Raw genomic sequence first — 12,179 nt, 5'->3', positions numbered from 1 at the left:
GCTTCGAGATTATGAAAATGGAGTATAAATGTTTTTGTTTCTCTTTGCAGAATGCCCAATCCATGCAATCTTTGATACCCCAACAAAGCCATGACATGATTAAAATGGAAAATTATGGTTATTCCATGGGTTCGCCATTTCATCAGGACCTCATGAACGGCAATCAAAACAACAACAATGGTTTAAATGGCAACAATGTAATGGGTGGTCATGAACAGGGTTTGAGTCCACCCTATTCCAATCAATCGCCACCACATTCGGTGCAATCGAATATGGCATTGTCACCGCATGCCTATTTGGGTAAGATAACATAGTTTTTATTGCAAATGAAGTGGATTTTAATGTTCAACATTTTTTGTTTGTCTTTTTTAGGATCTCCTTCACCTGCCAAATCACGTCCCAGTTTACCCACATCACCCACCCATATCCAGGCCATGCGCCATGCCACCCAACAAAAGCAATTTTGTGGTAGTAATTTAAATACCCTGCTTGGTGGTGGCAACGGTAATGGTGTGGCAAGCGGTGCTTCCACATTACAAACACAGAATTCACCCAACAGCATGAATTTCCAAACGCCCAGCAGTCAAAATTCCCCTGTCAGTTTGGGTATTATTTCGCCAACAGGCAGTGATATGGGCATTATGATGGCCAACCAGCAGCAACAAATGCAGCAACAACAACAACAGCAGCAGCAACAACAAAACAAGAATAGTGCAATATTACAATCTATGCAACAACAACAACAGCAGCAGCAACAACAACAGCAAATGGGTAATAATAATGGAGGCGGTATAGATTTCAGTTCAGCAGGCTTGGACTTGAATAGTTTTTGTGGATCTCCAGGTAAGAATTGGAAATAATTAAGATATATATGTATTTACATACGTAAAGGGCTGGGAATATGATATGGGTTAAGGATTTTTTGGTTTAAGTATGGGGCAACATAACCTCAATTTTAGTTTGGCGGGAAAACTGAGCTGAGCAGAGAATTCGATTTAGAATAAAATAAAAAATCGAATATTGAGCGATAAAAATGTGAAGGACAGGGCGTACCACTTTCACTTTCTGAGTCGATTTATGCATGTTCGTCCGTCCGTTCGCAACGTACAGGTCGCATTTATTGTTCGATTTGGCTGAAAATTGGGGAAGATCATTTTTTTAGCCTAATGAAGAACGCTATTGCCTTTGGTGAAAATCGGTTCAGATTTGGATATGGCTCCCATATATATTTTCGGCCGATTTGAAGTATTTGATGCACCAAACACGCTGTATCTGTCCAATGTTGATGAAATTTGGAATGTGTTACGGAATTAGGTATATAGATAAATGTGCCAAATTATATCAAAATCGGTTCAGATTTGGATATAGCTCCCATATAAATTTTCGGCCGATTTTTGGTATTTGGTGCACGAAAGACGTTATATATGTCCGATCTCAATGAAATATGGAATGTGTGACGGAATTTGGTATAGGAATAAGTGTGCCAAATAATATTAAAATCGGTTCAGATTTGGATATAGCTCCCATATATATTTTTGGCCGATTTTTGGTATTTGATGCACTAAAAACGCTGTATCTGTCCAATGTTGATGAAATTTGGAATGTGTTACGGAATTAGGTCTATAGATAAATGTGCGAAATAATATCGAAATCGGTTCAGATTTGGATAAAGCTCCCACATATATTTTTGGCCGATTTTTGGTATTTGGTGCACGAAACCTATTATATATGTCCGATCTCAATGAAATATGGAATGTGTGACGGATTTTGGTCTAGAAATAAGTGTGCCAAATTGTATCGAAATCGGTTCGGATTTGGATATAGCTCCCATATATATTTTCGCCCGATTTAAGGTATTTGATGCACCAAAAACGCTGTATCTGTCCAATGTTGATGAAATTTGGAATGTGTTACGGAATTAGGTCTATAGATAAATGTGCCAAATAATATCGAAATCGGTTCAGATTTGGATAAGGCTCCCACATAAATTTTCGGCCGATTTTTGGTATTTGGTGCACGAAAGACGTTATATATGTCCGATCTCAATGAAATATGGAATGTGTGACGGAATTTGGTATAGAAATAAGTGTGTCAAATTTTATCGAAATCGGTTCGGATTTGGATACAGCTCCCATATATATTTTCGCCCGATTTAATGTATTTGATGCACCAAAGACGCTATGTATGTCTAATTTTGATGAAATTTTGAATGTGTGAGGGTGTTTGGTCTAGAAATATATGTGCCAAATTGTATCGTAATCTATTCACATTTGGATTTAGCTCCTGTATATATATTTTACCTATTCCTTTCCTTACTGTTTTTTTATTGTTTTATTATATATAATATTTTAATTAAATTTATTAATGCCTTTCCCTTTCCTCTTTTTTGCAGAGTCATTTCACTCGGGTCAAATGAATCCACCATCCATACAAAGTTCAATGTCAGCCTCATCACCGTCTACGGCAAATATGTTGTCACCATCATCACAGCACAATCAGGCCTTCTATCAGTACCTGACGCCGCCTAGCCAACATTCCGGCAGTCATACGCCACAACATATGGTACAAACATTGGATAGCTATCCAACGCCATCACCAGAATCTCCCGGCCACTGGTCATCATCATCACCGCGTTCCGATTGGTCAGAGGGTGTACAATCACCGGGTGCCAATAATCTCTATATATCGGGTGGTCACCAGGCCAATAAAGGTTCCGAGGCCATTTACATTTGACAATGAAAGTAAAAAAGAGAGTCTGAACTCCAAAAAAAAGCCCCTAATGAAGTTTACTCTCTCCCCTCACTCACGCTCTATAAACGAACAGTAGTAGTGGTTATCCGTTGATGATAACGGTTTTTCTGGAAATGCTAAATGCAAAGAGACTTATTTTAATTTTAGGTGAATATTTAAACGAAACAAAAAAGGCATATAAATAAATAAATTTAAAAATATTTAGAATTTAAGGCAAATAACAAAACAAAATATATGTATGTAGATTATTATGATATAGATAAGGCAACTTGGTTGCTCTGTTTCAAAAACAGAGTCCAAGGGCCAACATATGATGAGTTAAGTAACAAACAAACGAAAACAAGCCATAATTTGTAAGCTTAACAAACAATTGCATGACAAACCCGTTAGACAGGACGAAAACCCGTGATCCCGTTTTACACATTTACTGTGTATGTGGATCTTATCGACGAAGAAGAAGAAGAAGAACAATCAGCTTAAAACAATGAAACTCATTTGAGAATCTCTATGGAAAAACTCCTCGGATACAAGGAACAAATTTAATGCACCCACCATCTTTTTTTACAAGGATTTCAATCTTAAGCACCAACCATTTCGTTTCGTTTTTAGCCCAACGCGTCATTTGTATAAATTTTTGTTTTTATCATTTCGATAATTAAGCTTTAAATTAAAAAAAGACATTTAATTTCCTATTTAAACCCCACCCCACCCCAACAAACTGTAGAAGACAAATTTCTTAAAATTAGGAACCTTAAAATTTATTTTCGCTATTTTTATAAAAAAACACTCCCCCGTTCGTTAGTAAGCTTTTCATTTAGATTTTTGTTTAGTTTAATGTTAAACTAAGAATATTTGTTTTTAATTATTAAAAATCTCTATATAAGTAAATATTAATAAATAATATCATAATAAATAAAAAGACAAAAACAAAACTGAAAACTATTGCTTCCAACTCAAGAGGGTTTATATGGTAACTTAACCACTAAACCATTTACTTAGTTAAAATCGTATAAAACAAACAAGAATGCCAGTTAATAAAACAAAAAATAAACATAAATCCTAATAAATAATATTTTATAATATATATTTTTATATATTTTTTGTGTAAAAAGTATCTCAACAAAAACAGAAAAACCCTAAACATTTAAGTCTATTTTTACAAACAAATGTAAGATTGAAAAAACGAACGAGTAAAAAAACGCCTTTTATTTTGTAATTTTTTTGAAATACGTTGTATATTGGAAAATTTTAGTTTGTCTCATTTTTATAAGCCAATGCCAATTTTTGGTTTTGAATTCATTTTTACAATTTATTTTTTAAATTGTAATCTATATAACGAAATAAAATGGCCTCTAAACCAGCCCGCCAGCCACTTCCTATCCCCCACAACCATTCAAATAAGACATAACTTAAGAATAAAATAAAGAAAACAATTTAAAAATAGTTTTTTCCATTTTATAATAATAATTATTATTTTTAATTAATATTTAATTTTGATAATACATCTCTCTTTTTTAGTAAACTAAGTAATTTTTTTATATATACACACATGTTTTTGCATTTTTTTTCTTTTCTCACACTCAACAACCGCAACTAAACTATTTATACAAGAACACATTGTATTCCATCATCTGAAAGAAATAGAAATTGCAATTCCAAACCACAATATTCCTTCAACTTTTATTATGTGTTTTTTTTTTTTGTAATATCGTCCATCGTTAATTTTGTGTAAAATTCGTAAATGTTTTCCCCCTCCCCCCAATTTGTCTATTTTGCTTTATTATTCTTATTTTATATACATAATATACACATTTTTATACATATATACAATTTTAAAAACAAAAAAACTCGGTATAGTTGATCATTGCAATCGCTGTACTGTAAAAATAAAACAACAAAATACAATATTATAATTGTTAAAACAAAAAAACATGTTTGTTTTATTCCTTGTGTTTATTTGTGAGGTTACTTAGACAGGTTTCTACGGAGAGGGTCAAGAAGAACCACTCTTAAGAGTGCCGGGAAATGTTCTTTAAAAATGTAGGTAATTATTTAACCTGACCATAGGTATAGTATTTGGAACGAAGATGCCTAAGAATAAGCGTCAGCGGCAGTATACTGATCTTTGTTCCTGTATTCCAATTTCTGGTTAATGTAAGTTATGCGCAAAGAAAATTTCATACTAACAAACTTAATATTGGTCACTGAAAAAGTATCCGTTAAAGAGCAAATCACACAACTTCACTTTCAACAAATCTCCATCTGAATGACCTACCCAAATCCAAGTCGTAAGATCACCAATGAATGCCCATAATTTGAACAATCTCCCCACATTACCGGAAACCCATTCGTGTACCCAGTAGGAATATTTTCATGATTTTTCCCTGAGCCTTATAATGATTATGAGATTTATAATATGTGATATGATCACATTTTTTAAGGCAAAATACCACCAATTGTTCTTTTCTTCTTTTAGAGTGCCTACCTCTGCTGTAGAAAAATTTAAAAATAACGATAATTTAACCAACAATTTTGCATGAATAAAAAGTCGGACGAACATCCGAAATACTTAAGAAAAATGTGTAGATGACATTTTATTCTCGGTCAGTTGATTTGCTTAAAAAAGCTTTGAGAAAATGATCTTGGCGTTATGAGGCGTAACCGAGAAAATGTACTTAAATCAGCCATCAAGTTTGTTTTATTTCTGCTTATTTGATTTTTTCAATACCTTGCGGTTGGTACCGGCGCACTCTTCTATACAACTTCGGGTACCTCCCCACTTCCTCAGTATCTCATTTGGTTATTTGGGCGCAACGAATTTACAGGACTTTGCTATATACATTTTTTATACAATTCGTAAGGTCATCTTACTAAGGCACCAATAAACAAGAAACGTTGTTTGTGCTTTCTAGTAATTTGGAACAAAAGAAGAACTTCCTTCTTTGTTACATTTGTTTGTTTATTTTATTTATTTTAACAGTATCAGAATTCCATAGTCAAATATTTAAAAACATTGTTATCTCTAAATGCAGGTATTACTTCCATTTAAATTTATACCTAATATGCTGTTTATATTAGAGCTTTTTGCAGGGTTAACCTTCTTTATGAGGGTTTGTTTGAAATAATACTCTTGTGCCAGACACTGAAAATAACACATGAAAATATTTAAGCCTTTAGGAGAGGGCGGAGGTGAAGGAGCTCCCTTTCTCCCTTCTTACCCATAAGCTCAAAACATTTTCATGAAAATTTTCATAGTCTGGCACAAGACTAAGCAATGGAATTGACATTTAAAACCCAGTCGGTTTGTTAAATCCGGTTATATATAAACGGGGTATAAAATACCTAATATAGACATATTTTTCTAAATTATAATCATTATTACATTAATCTTCCTTTTTGTTATCTGAACTTCCTTCCGTAGTGACTGGTTTTGTTTCTGTTGTCGCTGTTGATTTGCCATCTTCAACTTTCTTCTTAGCTCCAGGATACGGACACACACCACCTTTACATTCAAACGGAAATTCAGGACCAGCTTTTATAATATTTCCTTGGGCGTCTTTCTTTTCCCAAGGATTCCAATAACGTAAAATAATGGGTTGGATGAATTTATGCCAGATATAAAGTAGAACGGGAATGATGAAGCATGGAACACAAACCATTTTGGATACTTTTTTTGTGACTTTAAGATAATTTATTTTAATTAGAATTTATACAAGTAGGAAAACCACGTAGTTTCTAGATTTTTTTACAAAATTAATTTATTAATTAAATATTCTAAACAGCTGTTTGTTGGTCAATAAACCAAAAGAACAAAGTGAGTTATCGATTTATTTGATATTTTTTCTGTAAATCGAAAAATCGGATGTGAAGTAGAGCTGGCAAAAAATCGATGGCACTATCGATAATATCGATTATTATTTAAAAATTTAATATCGATAGATAGTTTTGCCTATCGATATTATCGGAATAAAAATCCCTAACCTAAAATTCATTAAAATAAATAAAAATTTCGCTGCTTTTCGGTTATGTGTGTGTGAGATAGTAAGTCCGTAGTCACACGTACACTTTTTTCGGTAAAGTAAAATATATATTTTTTTATTTTTTATAAAATAAAATCAATTGTTTACTCTCCTTTACATTTCTGTGAACTACTTGTGCAAAATTTCAAAAAAATCATTGACATTTCCGTCATTTTCATCTCTAAATTAATGGTGATGACAACTCAACGATAATATCGATAGCAATCGATATTTTAAAACATTATATCGAAAATATCTAATGTTGGGAATATCGATGGTTTGCCAGCTCTACAGCAAAAGGTTTGCATCCGCGGATCTTCATATCAGTTTTCAAAATGCATTGTTGTGAATAAAATCACATACGAAATGTAAACAAGCAATTCACAGTAATGCATTATTGTGAGCAAATTTGACGTTTGGCGTGATTTGATGTAACACCTTCTTATTCCGCCATGGATGCAGTTGAATCACTACAATTGTACAGTACATTTGCAACTAGGATGCACTCCATTTTGCTTCCACAGCACACAACTAGGATGCACTCCATTTTCGATCCAAATCACAGCTTTTGATGTAGTGTTTTGGATTGAATTTTAATGCACTCTTCGGATTGCATTTTTAGTCAGTCTAAAGATGCTATAAAAATGCAAGCCATTGCGAAATATCCCAGAATAAATAAAATGCATTTATTATTTGTGTAAAACAATAATACAAAGAAATTTATTATATAAACACAAATTAAAAAAAGTTTCCATTAAATTCAATCACATTTAAGTTTACTTTCTACGTTCTCCATTTAATCCAAGCGCATCTGATTTTGCTTCATCATCCTAAATGTTTTTATGTTGCTTTCCCATCACTAGTTCAGTTTTCGACTTCCAACTGCACTTCACTCCATTAACAATTTCGGTCTCGTCAATTGCAGCAAAAATGTTCGGAACTTCAGTTTTTATTTATTTATTTTATAACAAACTCTCCGAAATGCATACACTCTGGTTTGTCTTTTGAAGAAATGTGTAGGGATCAACCAACTGTTTTTTTCTGTAGGGATCTCTACAGCAACTGCTAATAAAATGTATCGAACGGAGTGCATTTTTCATAACTCTGTGGGACTACATCGAAAGATGTTGTGAAATCATAACTCCAATTGCACAACTACCAAAATTTTTTTCTGGGGCAGAAATAGATGTACTCCAACGGCACGTGTACTGTACACTTGTAGTGATTCAATTGCATCCGCGGATGCAAACTTTTTGCTGGGCAGTTTTGAATGTCAGCTTTGTTGTTGCTTGCTATTGTGGCCGTTCATTTTTGTCGTTCATCACGCAACCGCAAAATATTTTGTGGTTGCTGGACGGTTGGACAGTTATCGATAATTGCAAAAAATCGTCATTCAAAACTAACAATTGGCCTGTTCCCGTACTTTATAAAGTGGTAAAAATTGTAAAAACTTTTTAGTTCTGGAACAGAGCTAATGTGTACTGTACTTCACATCCGATTTTTCGATTTACAGAAAAAATATCAAATAAATCGATAACTCACTTTGTTCTTTTGGTCCGTGTTTATGTCATGTTCACACGAGCGTTTCAATTACGTTGTTCGCCTGTCGAACGACGTACACGAATTAACCCGTTTCCACGACACCATTCGTAATTAACAGAAACATAAACAAAATTTCCTTCATTTTTGTTTCCTTGTTTTCACGAAAATTTGAACCGAAAACACATAAAATATAGATAAAATGAATAGGAAAAGCAATAGACTTTCCTCCAAATGTATCTTCAATATTTAACTACACAGATTTCATTCACTTTTTCCATAAATTCTGAATAATTTTGTATTTTCAATATATTTTTATATGTTTCTATTTTCATAATTAAAGAGAGAGAGACATGTAAAAACAATGTTTGTGTATACAGACTTTCAGTTATTTGTTTCCTTTTTGTTTCTGATCTTTTACGCGATTTTGAACTAATGGACAAGAAATGTGTGTGGAATTAAGAAGGAAACACAACCATCTTCCTTCTGCATCTATATAAAATGTTTAGTTCATTAATTTTTATTCATCTTTTTCATTTTTTCTAAAAATTTTTGTGTTTTCAACAAATTTTTCAATTTTGAATTTAGACATGTCATAATTAATTTTTTTCGATAAATTCTCTCATTTGTTAGGGATGGGACATATTTATTCGTCGTTCAGAGAGTATTTCTAATCGAACAACGTGGAAAAATCGTCGTTCGTTCATAGAATTTTGTGTGTGGAAATAAGTGATTTATTCGTAGTTATGGGTCGAACAACGAATAGAGAACGAACGACGTACCGTGGAAACGGGCTATTAGACACACGGGAAAGCAAATTCAGTTTTTAGTAGAGTTGTGCTTTCTAGTTCGTTTAGCTGATCGATCTTTTTAGTTCAGGTCTTTTGATTAAACTAGTTTGTTCTTTTAGTTCAGTAGTTCAGTTCGTCATTCAGCAAGCACTTTGCAATAAAAGTCTCTAAAATATTGCACATTACCATATAGTTGACCGAAGATCCTATAAACTGTTGATAATATGTTGGGAGAGTGTTTTTCTCGTTGGTAGAGTATACCCAGGACAGGGAATTCTGGCTCATCAACTATGTGTAGCGCATGATGACCTTTTGCTACCAGGAGGCGGTCTCCGGATGTTGAGAGCTTGTACTTGGCAATTCTACTCCAACCGCGTCAGATTCTATGTTCAGAGTCCTGTGTGTTTGCTGCCTTTTCACCACCAAAGGAATATGATGACGCTTTGTCTTCATGTGTCTGCTTAAATTGTCAATGTACTCTCCAGCAGTATTCAAGGATGTGGGGCAATACCTGCATGTCGCTCTTTTAGATTCATTTACCTTAAAATGCATCCAAATTCCACTATATTTTCAGTTTTCAGACATATTACTTTCTAATGCTAAGTTTACATTTACGAAATCCACTCGATTTCAACTGTCAATTCCATAGCTCAAACGTCAAATGAAATCTCATCTGGATTTCATTTGACGTTTAACCTATGGATTTGACAGTTGAAATCGAATGGATTTCGTAAGTGTAAACTAAGCATAAGAACAAATTTGCACTCTTCGATTGAGAAAAACTAGCAAAATTTAATTGTCTTACGCTGCGTTTACACATGACAGGACAGTTGAGGACATGTATTAATTGTCAAAAACCCAAAACTTGCCCGTATGATGTAGGCGTCTAGACGACTGCAAAAATAGTTGTCAATTTATGAATGAAAATCGTCGATTTGTTTTGTTTTCCGTTCACGTATTTTGTTTTGGTTCATGTTCTTTTGTTTTCAACACATTTCAATTATTATCTCACTTGTTTTACAAAAATGTCAAAAATTGGTTAACCCTACTGTCTGTGAAAAAAATGATGGACAGCTGACAAATGTATGTATGTGTTAGTAAATCAGAGTTTGAAGACAAATTGTATAGTGCAAACGCTGGTTGAAACAGCTGACATTTCTTTCGTTCTTTTACTGAACTATAAAGAACGACTTCGAGTGATCTAGTTCAGTCGTTCTTTGAGGTGAGTCGTTCAATTGAACTAGTTCGTTCGCGAACTACACAACTCTAGTTTTTAGGCAATAGGGGGTAGGAAAGAGTATTGAATAGCTCTTTCCTCTCCGCTCTCTCCCAAAAACTCAATTTACTTTCCCGAGAAATTTGTGTGTCTAAACACAGACTTGGTTTATTGACCAACAAACAGCTGTTTAGAATATTTAATTAATAAATTAATTTTGTAAAAAATCTAGAAACTACGTGGTTTTCCTACTTTTATAAATTCTAATTAAAATAAATTATCTTAAAGTCACAAAAAAAGTTTCCAAAATGGTTTGTGTTCCATGCTTCATCATTCCCGTTCTACTTTATATCTGGCATAAATTCATCCAACCCATTATTTTACGTTATTGGAATCCTTGGGAAAAGAAAGACGCCCAAGGAAATGTTATAAAAGCTGGTCCTGAATTTCCGTTTGAATGTAAAGGTGGTGTGTGTCCGTATCCTGGAGCTAAGAAGAAACTTGAAGATGGCAAATCAACAGCGACAACAGAAACAAAACCAGTCACTAGGGAAGGAAGTTCAGAAAACAAAAAGGATTAAATTTAAGTAATTAATAATGAATATAATTTAGAAAAAATGTGTCTATACTACTTTAGGTATAAATTTAAATGGAAGTAATAATTGCTGTTGGTACAAATGCATTTAGAGATAATGTTTTTAAATGTTTGACTTTGGAATGGTGATACTGTTAAAATAAATAAAATAAACAAACAAATGTAACAAAGAAGGAAGTTCTTCCTTTGTTCCAAATTACTAGAAAGCACAAACAACGTTTCTTGTTTATTGGTGCCTTAGTTGGTGACCTTACGCATTGTGTAAAAAATGTATGTATATAGCAAAGTCCTATAAATCCGTTACGTCCAAATAACCAAATGAGAGGTACCCGAAGTTGTATAGAAGAGTGCGCCGGTACCATCCGCAACGTATTGAAAAAAATTAAATAAGCACAAATAAAACAAACTTGATGGCTGATTTAACTACATTTTCTGGTACATTCACCACAAATGATTTCATGTTTTTCCAATCCTACGCCTCATAACGCCAAGATCATTTTCTCAAGCTTCATCCTAGCTGCGCGCTCCCTTGTAAAATTAATAAGTGAATTTATAGAAATACTGTACACTTGTAGTGATTCAAAGAACAAAGATGTCAATATTAGGTGTGTTCGTTTACTCAACAATTTGTACAAGTTCAGTAACTTCTTGCAATCGGCTAAGGCCTTTTGCATTGTACTGTAGAGTAAACGAACAACATCCAGTAACAATTTGTACAAATTTTGAGTAAACGAACACACATATTATAAGATAGGAAAAGTCAATTGTGAAAAATTAACTGTAGATGGAGTTAACCTCTGTTGCTATGATATCATAGCAACATTCTGTTAAACGAAAGCTGTTACTCATTGGAATATTGACAAGAAAGACATTAAAACTCAAATTTTACGGCGTTGACTTTTGTTTTTTTTTTATTAAATAAAAAATAAGAAATAGTGAAGAAATAAATTTCAGTCACAAAACACGACGTTAATGTTTTCTGCGCGAGAAATGGGAATCAAAAACGATTGGCATTGCTGTTATCAATTCCAGTGAGTTGTGTAGCCATCTGTAACCAAAATGTGTAACTATTAGCATATGTTTTTGGAAAATGCATTTGTTCGGGTCTTTATTGCTATACGTCTTTGTAAAGAATCATTGAGGAGAACAATAATCGTCATGATCTCCATTACAAAAAGTCGGATCCGATTCTACTTATCGACTAATCGAAAGTAACTCAGGAATCGGGAGAGGAAAACTCAAAATAAAACTCTCTTCCTCTCTTGTTT

At 33.4% G+C, this 12,179-nt stretch overlaps 2 protein-coding genes across 2 annotated transcripts in view; both read left to right on the top strand.

The window, feature by feature from the left end:
* N (neurogenic locus Notch protein) overlaps nucleotides 1-3,463 on the top strand; it is a 111,572-nt gene extending 108,109 nt beyond the window's left edge. The window contains exons 8-10 of the mRNA XM_073977964.1: nucleotides 51-300; nucleotides 373-843; nucleotides 2,393-3,463. Of these exons, the coding sequence (XP_073834065.1) occupies nucleotides 51-300; nucleotides 373-843; nucleotides 2,393-2,733 (1,062 nt within the window). The 3' untranslated portion in view covers nucleotides 2,734-3,463. The remainder of the gene's footprint in view (nucleotides 1-50; nucleotides 301-372; nucleotides 844-2,392) is intronic.
* A 7,032-nt stretch (nucleotides 3,464-10,495) lies between these two features.
* LOC141397397 (UPF0729 protein GD16342) lies at nucleotides 10,496-11,081 on the top strand. The gene has a single exon (XM_073973544.1). The coding sequence runs from the start codon at nucleotides 10,625-10,627 to the stop codon at nucleotides 10,895-10,897; it is 273 nt and encodes a 90-aa protein (XP_073829645.1). The 5' UTR covers nucleotides 10,496-10,624; the 3' UTR covers nucleotides 10,898-11,081.
* The last annotated feature ends 1,098 nt before the right edge of the window (nucleotides 11,082-12,179 follow it).

The sequence above is a fragment of the Musca autumnalis genome, unplaced genomic scaffold, assembly GCF_047663935.1.
Source record: "Musca autumnalis isolate F117 unplaced genomic scaffold, ASM4766393v1 scaffold_3, whole genome shotgun sequence".
Taxonomy (NCBI): Eukaryota; Metazoa; Arthropoda; class Insecta; order Diptera; family Muscidae; genus Musca; species Musca autumnalis.
The sequence above is the reverse complement of the archived record's forward strand: the minus strand, read 5'-3'. Positions and strand labels throughout refer to the sequence as shown.